At 44.1% G+C, this 18,334-nt stretch overlaps 1 protein-coding gene across 1 annotated transcript in view; it reads right to left on the bottom strand.

The window, feature by feature from the left end:
- Positions 1-17,367, bottom strand: part of LOC112216931 (calcium/calmodulin-dependent protein kinase type 1D) — a 75,045-nt gene extending 57,678 nt beyond the window's left edge. The window contains exon 1 of the mRNA XM_024377086.2: positions 16,729-17,367. Within this exon, the coding sequence (XP_024232854.2) occupies positions 16,729-16,823 (95 nt within the window). The 5' untranslated portion in view covers positions 16,824-17,367. The remainder of the gene's footprint in view (positions 1-16,728) is intronic.
- Between the last annotated feature and the right edge of the window lie 967 nt (positions 17,368-18,334).

An 18,334-nucleotide genomic window follows, 5' to 3' on the forward strand; every position in this document is an offset into this window, starting at 1 on the left:
AAACATCTGTTCAGTACTTTTCCTCTGCTTAGCCATCTCACCTCTGTGTGATACGGCACGTCTGCGTATTCCGAACCACACTCCTCCAGAAAATATTTAAACTGGCGGTGATTTAGACCTTTGGCTCTTATAAAGTTACCTACCTGTGTTACTGTGGTCATAACATGTTCCATCTTTAGGGCTTTGGCACACAGTGCTTCCTGGTGTATGATGCAGTGGTAAACAGTTAGCTCACCTGCACAGTTCTCTTCCCGCATCTTCTCCCGAACCATGCCCACCAGTCCACTCTTTTTACCGCACATCGCTGGCGCACCATCTGTTGTTAATCCAACGAGTTTATCCCACGGCAGCTTTATTTCAGTTACACATTTGGAAACCTCCTCAAAGATTTCCTTTCCTGTGGTTGTGCCATGCATTGATTTGAATCCTAATAGCTCCTCCGTAACACACAGATTTGAGTCCACTCCACGGATGAAGACTGACAGCTGAGCAGTATCAGATGCGTCGCAGCTCTCATCCACAGCGAGGGAGAACGCAACAAAATCTTTTCCCTTTTCCATCAGCTGGTCATACAGATTGGTGGCAAGATCACATGTGCGATCAGCTATTGTGTTCCTGCTCAGGCTCACGTTTGAAAATGCTTGTTTTTTCTCTGGGCATACGAGGTCACAAACCTTCATCATGCACTTTTTCATGAACTCTCCCTCATTAAAGGGCCGGGCTGATTTTGCGATCTCTGCTGCCACTATATAACTAGCCTTTACAGCAGCCTCGCTTTGTGATGTGGCTTTTTTAAACATATTCTGTTGTGAAACCAAACTTCTTTTCATCTCCTCTACTTTCTGGCTCCTTTGAGTCATGTCCAGGTCCTTGTATTTGTCATGGTGTTTCATTTCATAGTGTCGTCTAATGTTGTACTCCTTACTTACAGCCACGTTGACTCCACAAACAAGACAAACAGGTTTGTCTTTTACATATGTAAACAGATATTCTGCCTCCCACTTGTCCAGAAAGCTCCTGTTTTCTGCCTTTCTTTCGCCATTTTTGGGAAGGGTTAGCTCACTGACAGTTGTAGCGTCTATGTTGCTATGACTACTGTCACAGAGGAGAGAGCGTTTCTGGGTCCTGTCCTGATTGGCGCGCGAAAACAGCAGAGCATTATGGGATTCGTAGTATTAGTGGTGAATGCGCTGTATAATACCGGCGGGCCAGCTCTAGTAGTAATTTGGTATCGTCTCGCGGGCCAAATATAATTACCCCGCGGGCCAAATTTGGCCCACGGGCCAGAGTTTGACACCCATGCTCTAGAGGGAGGGAGAGAGAGAAGGGGGGCTTGGATGTAGTAGGATGCTGTTATGAGTGTACCTGCAGCTCTAACAAAAGCCCCAATTTATAAAAAAACAGACCTGTTGTTCTGACATAGCTAATAACCACTAGCAATTATGCTAACAATACAATTATGAAGATGTTTAGGAGCTGCCGTTTGAATTCCCCTATCTGTAGTTCCATTACACCTGAGCACACAGTGTGTTAAGAGGAGGGAAGAGGGGGGAGGGATGCAGCCAGGATTGACTTCGAAATTGGACGTCTGTACATGTCCCGAGGATGTCGGGAGATGCCTTCAAAACCGGCCACTAGGGGCAACAGTGAGCGCTATTACCATGAAGTAAGCTTGGGTTTTGCAAGGGAGCTGTGGCAAATACTCGTTTTCACATTTTATAGATTTAACCTTATCCCAAACCTTAACCGAACAATTCAGAATGAATGCCTTAACTTAATGTTTTGACCCTATCCCAAACCCTAGCCCTTGACTCTTTGGAATCACTTCGAAATTTGACATTTGGAGAAATGTCAGAATCTGAAGTCAAATTGGTAAAACCGGGAGATCTTGATGTGATGCTCAGACACAGGGACACAAGCACACGCACGGCACTGGGTGGCGTTACCTACTAGACGAGCGACCGTCATCCCACCTCCACACTTCACTTCACTTTTGGAGCTACAAGGGCATGTATCAGGGTAGAGTCTTCTTATCTACACCCGCTCTCTCACCCTCACCTCTCCCTCGCTCACTCCCAAAGGCAGGGCTCTCTTACAGACATGGATAGGTAGTTTTATAATGGTGTTAAATCTGTAAAATCTAGTTATAGTCTGGCTCTGGGATCTGAGCTGACTCAAGAACACCATTCTGACAGGAGGAGGTGGAGAAAGAGAGAGCGAGATACGGAGGGAGGGGGAGATGGAAAGAGGGAAAGAGAGTTCTTTAGGGATTGAGGGACGGAGCACAGTGCATGGAAAATCCTGGATGAGGATACATACTGAATAGTGTGTGTGTGCGTGCATGTGTACCTTGTGAGCATTACTGCAACCATGGTGGTGACCAAGACTGCATTATGTGCACGTACGTGTGTGATAGCAGCGGTTTCTGGCTGGCCAGACAGAGCCAGTCTGAGCGCAGCCTTGAGTACCGTTTAAGGACAACGCTAGCCAAGCTATAACACACACACAGACTAACAGATCATGAATCAAGATGCAGTGCAACACAGCAAGGGCTTTGACATTCTTTAAAATATGACTCACAGACACACACTGCTTCTAAAGAGAAATAAGGAAATGGACCTGAGGTAAGTGTCACCTATAAAACAGAGAAATGTGTGTGTATATAGTGTATGTACTGTGAGTATGTTTATAGAGGTTCTACACATGTGTGTGCTTTCATGCATTTGTGCCTTTCTGCTTTGTGTGCTTAAATTGCCTGTCTGGAAGACAAATTGTCCTACTATATACGCCAAATGTTATTTAGACTTTGGTCTTTCTGGAGATGAGATATTATTCCAATGTTCCTCTGTCTCCATATGAGTTTGCCAATGCACTGATTCCATTACCTCTAATCACTTACTACTGGACTGGATATACCGTTCTTTAATTACCAAGACCATGGCTGATTTCCTCAGATTTTTTATTTATTACAATTTGCACATAAACACACATACTATACGTTACACACACACACACACACACACACAATTGCTTTCCCACAGTAAGGTGTGACAGTGTTGACTCAGGGGAGAGAGAGGTTCATTGTAAGGAGAACTGGAGAGAAACTGTAGCTGCTACCTAACTATAGCACTGGAGAGAGAGCGAGAGAGAGAACGAGAGAGGGCAGGACAGAGAAAACAGAAGATGATAGGAAAGAAGAAGGATGTTAGAGATGCTTTAGCAAAAGACTTAAAGCTGGCAGGGTTAGGGGTCAGAGGTAAGAAGTTGCAAAAGGTTTTGTTGTTTGGATGAGACATTTCCTCCCACCAATCTGAAGGTTTACCATCAGCCATGCTATTGTGACAGAGACACTTGGCAAAAATAGAGAATGACAAGAGAAATCTCTTTTACGTCCTCATATCCCTCAACTCACCCTCTCTAGGCCTATATTTTCCTTCCCTTAAATCCCGCCTCCCTTCCACTCATCAGTTGGGGTGATAGGATTGGCCCTTAGAGAGCAGGAAGTGGAGGTGAGAGGAACACACCGTTGATAAGTTGAGAAAGGGCAGGGAGCAACAGGATCCATGGTAACAGCAGGCAGGTCCCATCCCATCAAGGCTATAGCGTTTAACCCCATGTAACTAAGGGAAGGTTCCTTGGCTCAAAGCCATCAATTCATAGCCTGTAGATGCACTACATGAACAAAAGTATGTGGACACCGGCTGATCGAACATCTTTGTCCAAAATTATGGGCATTAATATGGAGTTGGTCCTCCCCGTCATGACGTTGCCCTCTTTGGGTACAGCGAGCACCCCTCCCCCGCCTCCACTCAGGCTGCTGCGACCTCAGGTCGTAAATTCCTGGAGGAGATTATCTCCTCTCAGTATAGAGAGAGAGTGAGTTTTCATAGAGAGAACAAAGGAATTTCTTCCCACTCACAGAACTGGAGGTCAAAAAAGTATTTATGTTCTGGAGAACGTATAAAAGATCGGTGAAGAATCCAGCTACGAACTGGTCAGTTTGCTACAATTTTGTGAAACTCATGAGAGACAATACGGCTACATTACCATAACGCTGTTTATACAATAGCCTCAGATATGAGGCTTACATCTAATTGTTGTATAAGATGAATGAGTGAGGATGATACTGCTTGTGAAATTGTGTAATGTGATTTTGGACTATTTAATGAAGTAAACTCCAATTCCCTTTGGAGAATAACTAAATCAGAGGACCGCCCATGAGCACAGTTATGGTCTGGCGTCCTGGGACAGCCCCTTTTCTGCTCTTATGAATAAAACCCCCACCTGGGTTTTCTGTCACCAGACCGAGCTTACCTCAATTTCGAGGGGGCTAAGGGTTGAGAGGAGACCAGCTTCCCTTGATAACGAGAGGCCAAGGTTTGAGAGGAGACCATAAACCTAAGATTTGAGTAGATGGCTGAATCTTTTAACCATACCACGTGGTTAAACTCTTAGACTATAGATACTGACAGAATAAGAACAAGTCTTTGATATTAATTACTAGTCTGCAGCTAGGAATTCAGTATCATTGAACGCGAAGACCGACAACCGCCGAAACATCTATTCTATAACGACATGAAAGAATGTCACTCTGAACTACCCATTCTAACCACGACAGAGAGGGGGGACAGACTCACCAACAGAAACAAACTTTAACAGACATCCCGACGACACACTGAGCGTAAATATGTATATTGATTGCAATTATTCCCGAATGAGTGAGCGTTCATGTGCAAAGGATTAGCATTTCAATTGTTATAATTATCAACTTTGTAGTGTCTCATCTCAGTTGACCCCCACTTCCCTTTGTGTCCACCAAGCCGCGATACCGATTTATCCCACTAGGGAAACTCCATTATCCTTTCCTTGCATCTATCTACTGTTTGTTCATGCATTTCTGTGAATTACTTAGTAAATAAATGATTTAAGACAATTGATGTATGGACGACTCATAGTGAAGACTGGGTTCGTGCAGATAACCAACAATTTACGACGTTTGGAATGAGACTAACATGAGGTAATAATTCATTCATTCGAAGACTAAGTGATATTCAAATATCTGAAAGTTATATTAGGAAAATTCTAACTTTATAATCTGAATATTTTCTTTGGTGCCCCAACTTCCTAGTTAATTACAGTTACATGATTAATCAGTTTAATCGCGTAATAATAAGTACAGAGAGTTATTTGATAAATAATCCTTCTGTTTTAATGATGCCAAAGACACGACATCCCTTTGCTGCTACAAAAGCCTCCACTCTTCTGCGAAGGCTTTCCACCAGATGTTAAAACATTGCTGCGGGGACTTCCATTCAGCCACAAGAACATTAGTGAGGTCGGGTACTGATGTTGGGCGATTAGGCCTGGCTCGCAGTCGGCGTTCCAATTCACCCCAACAGTGTTCGATGTGGTTTAGGTCAGGGCTTTGTGTAGGCCAGTCAAGTTCATCCACACAGATCTCAACAAACCATTTCTGTATGGACCTCGCTTTGTGCATTGGGACATTGTCATGCTGAAACAGAAAAGGGCCTTCCCCAAACTGTTGCCACAAAGTTGGAAGCACAGAATCGTCTAGAATGTCATCGTATGCTGTAGCATTACGATTTTCTCTTCACTGAAAATAAGGGCCTAGCCCGAACCATGAAAAAACAGCCCCAGACCATTATTCCTCCTATGTATTGAGGCAGGTAGCGTTCTCCTGGCGTCCACTAAACCCAGATTCGCCTGTCGGACTGCCAGATTGTGAAGCGTGATTCATCACCCCAGAGAACGTGTTTCCACTGCTCCAGAGTCCAAAGGTGGTGAGCTTTACATCACTCCAGCCGACGCTGCATTGCGCATGGTGATCTTAGGCTTGTGTGCTGCTCGACCATGGAAACCCATTTCATGAAGCTCCCGACAAACAGTTCTTGTGCTGACGTTGCTTCCAGAGATTGCATGGCTGTGTGCTTGATTTCATACACTTGTTCGCAACAGGTGTGGCTGAAATAGCTGAATCCACTCATTTGAAGGCATGTCCACATACTTTTGTATATATAGTGCATCTGGAGTCCCACCAATGCTGTTAACCCTTTGAGGAGTATTTATATACAGTACCAGTCAAACGTTTGGACACATACTCATTCAAGGGTTTTTCTTTATTATTACTACATTGTAGAATAATAGTGAAGACATCAAAACTATGAAATAACACATATGGAATCATGAAGTTTCCAAAAAAGTGTTGAACAAATTTGAGATTCCGCAAAGTAGCCACCCTTTGCCTTGATGACAGCTTTGCACGCTAAAATATTGGTTACTACATGATTCCATGTGTTATTTCATAGTTTTGATGTCTTCACTAATATTCTACACAGAAAATAGTACAAATAAAGAAAAACCCTGGAATGAGTAGGTGTCCTAACTTTTGACTGGCACTGTATGTTGTTATACATTTAACCAGCCGAGCTGGTTACAAATACACACATACATAAATACTAATGTACGTACACACACCTGCATGCAGGCACTTTCTCTCCCTCTCTTTTCCCTACTTTTAACAGCCATTGTCCTTTCTCAAACTTCTGATGCTATGGGACAAATTCATCATGTTACAGGTATGATCCCAATATCCATACAGGATCCTCCTCTAACAAGCCTCTGATAGGCTGTGTGTGAGGAGAGCCTGGGCAATAGAGGGCCTGTTAAGCTGCTGTGGGAGAGGTCCTATGGATCTCCGGGAAACACACAGACATCCCTGACAGATCAGATCACAGGCAGTCTGACTCCAGCCTTGCTTATCTCACTGATACGCTGACAGTTTAAAACAGAGATATGAGTATTATTAGGTCTGCTTTAGTTGATATGGTGGGGACTGGTGATGCAATCTGCCGTAAATGCCATGGGATTGCCATGTAAGAATGTGGTGCGTGTGTGTGTGTAATCTAGCGACCTTTCTATATACACCGCACCACCACTTAAACCTCTCCTAGTGAAATGTCTGTTACGGAGGCCTTTTTCTTTTGTGTTCGCAACAAGACTGTTCCCACACCCTGTATGGCCCTGAAAACTGGGCTGCTTTAGAAGGGTAGACTTCAGTAATGCCGCAGCATTAAAACACATCCCAGAAGACACAGAGGAACCACTTAACATGTAGCTTCATGTCATGCTCCAGATCTGATGCGGCCGTGACATTAATTTGGTGGCCAATTAGAGTTTCTCCCCGCGAGCTCCTCTCACGCGTCTCATCAGTCTCCGATTGCAGAGCACGAGCAGCAGATGAGACTGGAGACGCTAACCTGGAGTTGAGGTAGTGTGTGAAATCTGAAAGCACACACCCTCACACAAACATGCTCTGTGCCTGACCAACTACAAAACAGAGTCATATAGGAACTAGGCCATGAGGTGTATGAAATCAAAGTCATTCGGTATGACTGGTCTATACAAATCTACACAGAATCATCGTGACTAATCTGTATAGGCCTAGCTGGAATAAACCAGCTACTATCAAAAACAACTTAGAGTAAGTAAGACTTAGGTCTCCCTCGCCTGATACCAATCCCATTCCCACGCAATGGCCGTTTGGAGTATCTAAATAGGGCTTTGATCCGATAATGGACTGGTGTTGATGATCATTAATACTCAATAGTCTGTACAGTCACTCGTCATGGAACCTCCCCAAGAGGGAGTGTTGTACACATGTAATGATGCACACACCTTCGTTTCAGCCAATTGTGGTGAAGTCAGTGCGGCTCGCTTAATCTTTTGAGCAATGTGAACACTCAAAAGGAACTGACAACCCCCAAAAGAGCCCCCGAAACGAACTGAACTGAGAACATCTCGTGTGGTGGTCGGAGTTCGGTGCACTTGAATTCAGTAGTCCAGTTCCCTTTAGGGCAATGTGAACACAAAGCTCCCCAGGTTCGCTTGTCATTATTCCAGCACCCAACAGACTAGACTACTAGACTACTGCAACACTGTTTCCCCTGCCATAACCCCATCCACATTGGTGCCACAAAAAGGAGAAGATGAGTTGACACCTACTCACCTGTGGATGTATTTCAAGGCCTACCTTCAAACTCAGTGCCTCTGTTTTGACATGGGAAAATCTAAAGAAATCAGCCAAGACCTCAGAAAAAAATTGTAGACCTCCACAAGTCTGGCTCATCCTTGGGCGCAATTTCCAAATGCCTGAAGGTACCACATTCATCTGTACAAACAATAGTACGCAAGTATAAACACCAAGGGACCACGCAGCCGTCATACCGCTCTGGAAGTAGACGTGTTCTGTCTCCTAGAGATTAACATACTTTTGTGCGAAAAGTGCAAATTAATCCCAGAACAACAGCAAATGACACTGTGAAGATGCTGGAGGAAACAGGTACAAAAGTATCTATATCCACAGTAAAACGAGTCCTATATCGACATAACCTGAAAGGCCGCTCAGCAAGGAAGAAGCCACTGCTCCAAGACCGCCATCAAAAAGCCAGACTACGGTTTGCAACTGCACATGGGGACAAAGATCGTACTTTTTGGAGAAATGTCCTCTGGTCTGATGAAACAAAAATAGAACTGTTTGGCCATAATGACCATCGTTATGTTTGGAGGAAAAAGGGGGAGGATGGCAAGCCGAAGAACACCATCCCAACCATGAAGCACGGGGGTGGCAGCATCATGTTGTGGGGGTGCTTTGCTGCAGGAGGGACTGGTGTACTTCACAAAATAAATGACACCATGAGGAAGGAAAATTATTTGGATATATTGAAGCAACATCAAGACATCAGTTGGGAAGTTAAAGCTTGGTCGCAAAATGGACAATGAGCTCAAGCATACTTCCAAAGTTGTGGCAAAATTGCTTAAGTACAACAAAGTCAAGGTATTGGAGTGGCCATCACAAAGTCCTGACCTCAATGCCATATAAAATTTGTGGGCAGAACTGAAAAAGCGTGTGTGAGCAAGGAGGTCTACAAACCTGACTCAGTTACACCAGCTCTGTCAGAAGGAATGGGCCAAAATTCATCCAACTTATTGTGGGAAGCTTGTGGAAGGCTACCCGAAACATTTGACCCAAGTTAACAATTTAAAGGCAATGCTACTAAATACTAATTGAGTGTAAGTAAACTTCTGACCCACTGGGAATGTGATGAAAGAAATAAAAGCTGAAATAAATCATTCTCTCTACTATTATTCTGACATTTCACATTCTTAAAATAAAGTGGTGATCCTAAATGACCTAAGAGGAATTTTTACTAGGATTAAATGTCAGGAATTGTGAAAAACAGTTTAAATGTATTTAGCTAAGTAAACTTCCGACTTCAACTGTAGCTGCCCGATAACCAGTGTTGGAGAAGCTACTCTGAAAATATTTTATTTAACTAGGCAAGTCAGTTAAGTACAAATTCTTAGTTACAATGACGGCCTACCCCGGCCAAACCCAAACAACGCTGGGTCAATTGCGCGCCGCCCTTTGGGACTCCCAAATATGGACAGTTGTGATACAGCCCGGAATCGAACCAGGGTCTGTTGTGATGCCACTAGCACTGAGATGCAGTGCCTTAGACTGCTGTGCCACTCGGGAGCCCTATATAAAGTATATATACAGAGTAGTTTTCCAAGCTACCAATTACTTCACACTGGAAGAAGTTAAACTACACTAAAGCTACCCTTAATAAATAAAGAAGTTCACTACATTCAAACTACTACGTGAAAAATTATCTTATCTAAATATGAAATGCCAGACTACAAAATAACAGAACAGATCACCATGGAGTCAGATGTTAACAGAATGTGCAATTTAGCCCATTAAAACAAAATTAGGAATAAGGCAGGTCTGCTGTCGGAAAAAAAAGTGTAGTTCCAGTAGTTAGCTAAACTGTTCAAAGGCAAAAAAATAAGTAATTAACTACTGAAAACATTATCAAGATCTAAATGTAGTTCTACTACCACCAAGCAACTGTAAAATGTAGTTACATTTCTAGTTGAACTACCTGTACTTCACTAACCCAACACTGCTGATCTCATGGAATGGCTTGTCCTTGTTTCCTTTCTAAACATAACAATGTGAATGCAAAGAAGACTAGAACCACTTAATAGGTGAAGTGAACTGGCAAAATAGTTGAGTCCTCATTCAAAGTCAAGGGCAGTATGAATACAAAGACAATATTTGCTTTGCTTTTTCTTTTTTTACTCCAGAGTTCACTTTAAAGATGACTGAGATCAGTTATTTTAAAAAGGACTATGTGAAAACACCCTTAAATTTACTAGAGCACTTCTGAACATTGTTGTATACGTCTTGATAATACAAACAAGTGTGTATTCGAGTCTGGATACGCTCAAAAAGGTCAAAAAGGTTGGATCTGTTTTGCCATCTGGAAAGACATGACATTTTAATTTTATAGATTTAAAAAAAAAAAATTAATGACAAAAATATGGTGAGGAAAAGGTGACTTAGATTTTACCCTGTAGCCAGGGACCACTGTTTTGGATGTTTCCCAGGCCCTCTATATACAGTGTGTGTATGTCATCTAGATCAGAATGAGCTCACTGTGGTATAACAATACTGTCAAAACAAATTGAGATGAGTCCACTCAGACATAATCTAGGATTGAATCCCAGGAACTAAATGAGGCCACGCACCGGGAGTCACACATAACAAGAACAACAAGCAAAAATAACCATCACTGAAGAAAAACCTGAAGAAAAGAAGAGGGAACAGCTGATGGAACAAGGACAGATTAAAAGAGTGGAGAGATAATGATTGGGGGAAAGAGGTGAGAGGGATGGATGGATAATCCGTGTCTCTTCCTATAATGAAGATGCCCGATTACAGTCTACCCTTAATCCATTAGGCCCAAATGCGTGCACACACACACACACACACACACACACACACACACACACACAGAATGATCACAATACAAAAATGCTGTATGCTTTCTGTACACTTGTTATACTCCTGAGACACAGTGCTAAACTATCAAGGCTGGCTTTCAAAGTTGCATACACTTCATCTAAGGCAGCAAGGTCGGATAATAGGGACAGCTACGCAGAAAGAGAGAGGGGGGAGAGAGAGAGAGATAACTGCAATCCCAGAAAGAGGACAATGCCAGGAGCCAGGAAGTAGAGCATTCAATTAAGGGCATCGTGGCCTAGATGGTACACTCCCACAATGCATCTCTGCTTTGCCCTCTGTCCCTTCTCCCTCTCTTTGCCCTACTGTCTTTCAGTTCAGCAGTGAAAGGTGTGGCATACCTGAAAAACACCCGTCTGCAGCATCATGTGAGCACCTGGGCCCCCCAGGTGCTCACAGTGTTTAATAATTCAACAACAGCATGCTGCAGAAAAACACGCACACACAAGTAAAGCAAAATAGGACACCAGGGACGAACACACGCACACTGACTAAAGCTTCCCTATGCGCCACTTGGAAACATTACTCTGGTGCTCTGAAAGTGTTGTGTCAGCCTTCGGGTAAAGCTGGAACACAGGACACCAGGCCAGACAAAGCCCTGTGGCTCTATGGCCTCTATAGTGCTTAACTCCCAGCAGCTACCTTACATGACTTACAGTCGTGGCCAAAAGTTTTGAGAATGACACAAATATTAATTTCCATAAAGTTTGCTGCTTCAGTGTCTTTAGATTTTTGTCAGATGTGACTATGGAATACTGAAGTATAATTACAAGCATTTCATAAGTGTCAAAGGCTTTAATTGACAATTACATGAAGTTGATGCAAAGAGTCAATATTTGCAGTGTTGACCCTTCTTTTTCAAGAACTCTGCAATCCGCCCTGGCATGCTGTCAATTAACTTCTGGGCCACATGGCAGCCCATTCTTGCATAATCAATGCTTGGAGTTTGTCAGAATTTGTGGGGGTTTTTTTGTCCACCCGCCTCTTGAGGATTGACCACAAGTTCTCAATGGGATTAAGGTCTGGGGAGTTTCCTGGCCATGGACCCAAAATATTCAGGTTTTGTTCCCTGAGCCATTTATATATCACTTTTGCCTTATGGCAAGGTGCTCCATCATGCTGGAAAAGGCATTGTTCGTCATCAAACCGTTCCTGGGTGGTTGGGAGAAGTTGCTCTCGGAGGATGTGTTGGTACCATTCTTTATTCATGGCTGTGTTCTTAGGCAACATTGTGAGTGAGACCATTCCCTTGGCTGAGAAGCAACCCCACACATGAATGGTTTCAGGATGCTTTACTGTTGGCATGACACAGGACTGATGGTAGCGATCACCTTGTCTTCTCCGGACAAGCTTTTTTCTGGCTGCCCCAAACAATCGGAAAGGGAATTCATCGGAGAAAATGACAGTACCCCAGTCCTCAGCAGTCCAATCCCTGTACCTTTTACAGAACATCAGTCTGTCCCTGATGTTTTTCCTGGAGAGAAGTGGCTTCTTTGCTGCCCTTCTTGACACCAGGCAATCCTCCAAAAGTCTTCGCCTCACTGTGAGTGCAGATGCACTCACACCTGCCTGCTGCCATTCCTGAGCAAGCTCTGTACTGGTGGTGCCCCGATCCCGCAGCCGAATCAATTTTAGGAGACGGTCCTGGCGCTTGCTGAACTTTCTTGGGCACCCCGAAGCCTTCTTCACAACAATTGAACAGCTCTCCATGAAGTTCTTGATGATCCGATAAATGATTGATTTCGGTGCAATCTTACTGGCAGCAATATCCTTGCCTGTGAAGCCCTTTTTGTGCAAAGCAATGATGACGGCACGTGTTTCCTTGCAGGTAACCATGGTTGACAGAGAAAGAACAATGATTCCAAGCACCACCCTCCTTTTGAAGCTTCCAGTCTGTTATTCAAACTCAATCAGCATGACAGAGTGATCTCCAGCCTTGTCCTCGTCAACACTCACACCTGTGTTAACGAGAGAATCACTGACATGATGTCAGCTAGTCCTTTTGTGGCAGGGCTGAAATACAGTGGAAATGTTTTTGGGGGATTCAGTTCATTTGCATGGCAAAGAGGGACTTTGCAATTAATTGCAATTCATCTGACCACTCTTCATAACATTCTGGAGTATATGCAAATTGCCATTATTCAAAATGAGGCAGCAGACTTTGTGAAAATTCATATTTGTGTCATTCTCAAACCTTTTGGCCACGACTGTACATTAACTACTCATAGTAGCTCTATGGATCCAAGCTATAGCCTACAGAGTGGCTTGTCTGACTGATCCAATTGATAGAGAAATGTCTCCGGACTGACATTTTAAAACCGGCAGCAGCAATCAGCCCATTTGACTTTATGGAGTGAGACCAAATGAATCTGTTTCTTCTACATTACACAGGAGGCGATGCAGGTCCTAATCCAGGCACTTGTCATCTCCCGTTTGGACTACTGCAACTCACTGTTGGCTGGGCTCCCCACTTGTGCCGTGAAACCCTTGCAACTTATCCAGAACACTGCAGTCCGCCTGGTGTTCAACCTTCATACATTCTCCCATGTCACCCCGCTCCTCCGTACACTCCACTGGCTTCCAGTAGAAGCTTGCATCTACTACAAGACCATGGTGTTTACCTATAGAGCAGCCCCTCCCTAACATCAGGCTATAAGCAAACCCTACACCCCAATCCAAGTACTCTGTTCTGCCTCCTCTGGTCTCTTGGCCCTCCCACCTTTATGGGAGGGCAGCTCCTGCTTAACTCAGTCCAAACTCTTCTCGGTCCTGGCATCCCAACGATAGAACCAACTTCCCCCTGAAGCTAGAACAGCAGAGTCCCTGCCCATCTTACGAAAACATCCCCTCCTCACCCCCTCCCCCCACTTGGATTTGACTTTTTCCTCCTGCTAGCTCAGACTTTGCTGATAGCTACTTTAGAGGAAAAATGTACTTACTATGACTGAGATATGTGCTTGTCAAACCTAGCTAACTGCAAGTCATTCTAGATAAGCGCATCTGCTAAATGACTCAAATGTCAAAAGGGGTCAAAAGACGTGACATTCTGCTTGACTTGAAGCACCGTCTTATGAAGTGTTAATATTGCCTTATAAACATGCATACATCTTAGAAATGCAGTCATATAGCATTATGAAACGGTATAGCAAAGCAATAAGGCACAAAAGACCAACGTGACTGGTGCCATGTGACAGGCTCTGTCCATCTTTTTACAAGGTGAATAAAAATGTTCATCTCTCATCCAATTTCTAAAGACTAGCTCATAATGTGTCAGAGCAACATGTTGTGGTAACTCAGCCCCAACTCTTACCTAACCCCTATTCAATGTAACAGTATTTCTCCTCCAAACCTCTCCTATTCACTTCTGTCCTCATCTCCTCTCTTATCTATTCCTCTCTTCCAATTCATTCTCTACTCTCAACCCCTCTCTCCATTCCCTCTCTTCCCTCTTAGTGTTGAAAACAAGACTCCAATGGTCAAGAGACTGGAGCAAGATAATAGACTACACGGTCAATGTCCCTGACTCCCTGCTGTCTTTCTTCCCTTCCTCTCTCCCTCCCTCCTCTCCCCTTATTTTTCTGCTGATAGAGAATTAAAAAGGGAAAACACCCGACATCAGCAGGAGCGAGGTCAAAGGCTGAGGCTGAGTACAACTCTGGTTAATGTGTTGCTATGGCGTTAACATGAAATGTCTGAGTAATATTTTTAGGGCAGAGAATTTTTTCCTGACAAAGAAAAATTCCAGGTCATACTTATAACCTGAGGCCAAGTGTGTGTGTGCCCAGATGGCCCCTTTGTGTTCCAGAGACCGAAGCACCACGTGCTGGCCAGAGACCAGACGGGAGGACAGGTCCCCAAGCCCCGCCCCTGAGGAAACAGAGAAAGATGTCTCCACCAGGAAGGAATCTGGAGGATCAGGACCCAGTGAACAACAGAGGTGTGCTGAAAACCTGTCTTCAGTACCAGTGTGGTGCGCGTGTGAAGGGGATGAACAGCACCTCTGGAAATCCTTTGTAAATAACCCCAATCAGTGTCTTTGTCACGCTGTGAATTTATTTAACCTTTATTTAACTAGGCAAGTCAGTTAAGAACAAATTCCTGTTTACAATGACGGCCTACCCCGGCCAAACCCTAACCCGGGCGACACTGGGCCAATTGTGCGCCGCCCTACGCGACTCCCAATCACGTCCGGTTGTGATACAGCCCGGAATCTAACCAGGGTCTGTGGTGACGCCTCTAGCATTGAGATGCAGTGCCTTAGACCGCTGCGCCACTCGGGAGCCCACTGAATGGTGCTAGGACATAGACACCATGGTAACAGAGGGGAGACTTGCGCTATAAGCAGAGAAACTGAGTGGCCCCTCATTAGTCCATCTGTAAAAGACACACACCCAAAATGCACCTGTCCATACTTCCATCTGTTATGTGAATTCCAGGCACACAGTAGAAATTCCGATCTCCTCTTTGTTGATTTGAGTGAAACTGATGTTGCCTTATGAAAAACAAAGATCAGACATGACCTTTGAGCCTCATTTATGCACTCTCTGCTCCAAATGGGCATACCTGGAATTCTGCAAAGGCCATCATGCACACACAGTGCAGAACCATGGTTCAACACTCCACAACCTTATTAATATACTCAATAACCACGACACATTGCCCACTGAAATGACCTGTTGGAACTTGTAATAATGATCATTTATTACCATCACTGTTATGCAACATGTCTGAACTGTTACAGTGGCATATTCCAGAACTAGGAGGTTTTCCATGGCCAGCTAATCCGCTTTAATCCAACCGTCCTCCCTCGATTCTGCCTGTCCAGTCAACAAACTGTTCCTCTGTGCCAAACAGAATGAAGTAACAGGCCAGAGAGAAAAATCTGCTATAGCCTCCAGCACCGCACCGTCGGGTCGGCATTACGGTCTTCAAGAAGAGGCTGGGGTATTTGGCCAAGCATTTCATCTGAACAAGCTGTTCAAATGGGTTGCAAATTAACCGTTATGATGCTGTCAAACCAAAACCAGTCGTTCATGTATGAAGTTAGTTACACGGTAGGCCTAATACGCCTAGTGATAAATAGGATTAAACATTGAACGATAAATCATTCTGGATGAGATAAACACAGAAAACCATGATAACCACTCACCAATGGTCATATATATTTTTATATTTTTTACAAGGTTGGAGACTCAATTGTTATCAGTGTTTAACTGCCTGCGTCTCCAAAAGGTCATTCCTATGATAGATAGCAGCACAACTGGAGCTGTCAGAGCGGTGGGCAGGGAAGAGAGGGAGGATGAATGTAGTAGGCTAACCTAAACAATAGCCAGGACGGCATAAAACCAACAGAGACAACGGAACAAGACATGCGTAACCGGTTGTAAAATAGTTTACGAAAACACACAAACCCCCCTTATTAAGGCACAGGCTACGGTCTAGGTTTTTCTACAAACAGTTCCTACATAGTTTAACCTACAAATAGGCCTCATAGTAATTTGTAATGACATAGGCTAGCCTACAAAAAGTGACATTCGATATTTCTCTATCATAGCGTATCCAACAAACACTCGTCTCATCAAACCAGGCATGGGCTGACGCTACAGTCCGTTAAATACCTCGTCATAGATAACCTAACAGCTCTGCTGGCTTCCAGTTAAACCGGGAGTTTAACGGTCATTAAACCGAAACGGATACAAAGTCTCCAGCGCGAGAGTCCCGCTACATTCGGCAACAAAGTTATCAAAGGCCTACCGCGGTTTACCAATGTAAATTCATACCCAATTAGCATTCACAACAATAGGGCTTTTGAAAATGGTATTAAGTAATAACACACTCACGTTCCGAGGATCTCTTTCAATTCAAATATTTTCTTGATATCGTCGACTTGCTTTTTCCACGTTCCTTTCCCGGACTCTCCATTCTCCCGATCCATGGTGGAACAGGGGAAAACCGGGGCAAACGATGCCAGTGAGTTTCAGCAGCCCCCCGCGATAACGCAGCTTTCCCACGCTTCGAGTTACACGTCCTGCTCGTGGGGAGCAGAACCACGCGCATAGAACGAGCTAGGCAGAAAACCTTTTCGAGCTCGTGGCTTTCCCGCTGTCGAAATATCTCCGCAGCTCTCTAAAACAGGTCTCCTGTTTTTCTTCGCTTCTTTTTCTGTCTACAGCGCTCCGTTTGACCGACAATGAGCTTTCAGCGGTTGCACCTGCAGGGTTCAACTGGTCTAGATTATCTTGACGTAAATGGTTTGGGTCTACGAGTTACCTTTGCGCGATCGCCTTGTCTCTCTCTCCCAAAATTTTTTCCCGTTTTAATGAAGTCCTCTGTTGAGCCGTGTGGTGCGTAATGCAAGGACCGATGAGTATTATTTCATCTAACCATGCTGATTGTGCCATCGGTTGTTATGGCAATGAGGGAGGCTAGGATGCTGCTCATCGCTCGATTTGACAGCGTTGCGCACAAGTGTGTGTGTGTGTGTGTGACTGGATGTCTAGAGATAATTCGCATTGCACCAAAGATACGTTCACGAAACCTGAGTATTTGCAAATCATCAAAAACGGACAAACCCGTTTCTAAATAAGTAAATTATTTTATATTGGCCAATGTTTATTATGATGGATGTTGGGCTATTCCAGGTCAGATGATGGAGTCTACATTGGGACCCATGCAACTTGCTGTGAAGTTTGAGAAAGGGTGTCTCCAGATAAAATGTGAAAACTTGCCATATTACTATATCTTGATCAAAACAGTGTTGACAGGTGATGCAATGAAATGCAATTCATGGGTCCTACACAAGTTTAATATCTTAGACACTATAATGGTCATAGTATATTCTGATGTACTAATAAATTCATTTGAGTTTGGGTGTTAATATTTAGATGGTTAAATACTCCCATCTCCAGCAAAGCAGTCTTGACTGCAGTGTCTTATCTGAAGGCTGTAATCCACCTAAAAACACACACGGAATAGTATCCTCCAGTCGTGAAGAGCATAACTGCAGACTTTTTTCATCTGACAGGCCTACCAAAGGTTGTGTATAGGAGAAAAGAGTGTGTGAGAGAGGGGCTGAGAGTGTGTCTGCGCGTGTGCTCTAGACGCTCATGAGTATTCCAGCTGCAAACTACTGCAGTTCCCTCTCAGCTCAAGAAAATCTATTCCCCACTTACCCTAACTCTCCCTTTCTCCCTCCTTTGATCTCCAGCTCTCTCAAGTTAGACTTTCACATATCTGCCTCCCTCCCTCCCTCACAGAAGGATGATTAGTCAACCCAGGCTGAGATGTAGGCTAGGATTTATGTCCATCTTGGCACACTGAAGAGGAGAAGAGAGCGAGGGGGAATTGAAAAGGGAGGTAGGAGGATGATGGATGTGTAGTAGTCTCTTCTTTCTATCAGCAGTCTGGCACCCACCTTCCCTCAGATGGGTGTGGCATCACCCATCA

This window comes from Oncorhynchus tshawytscha, linkage group LG17, assembly GCF_018296145.1.
Source record: "Oncorhynchus tshawytscha isolate Ot180627B linkage group LG17, Otsh_v2.0, whole genome shotgun sequence".
Lineage (NCBI taxonomy): Eukaryota > Metazoa > Chordata > Actinopteri > Salmoniformes > Salmonidae > Oncorhynchus > Oncorhynchus tshawytscha.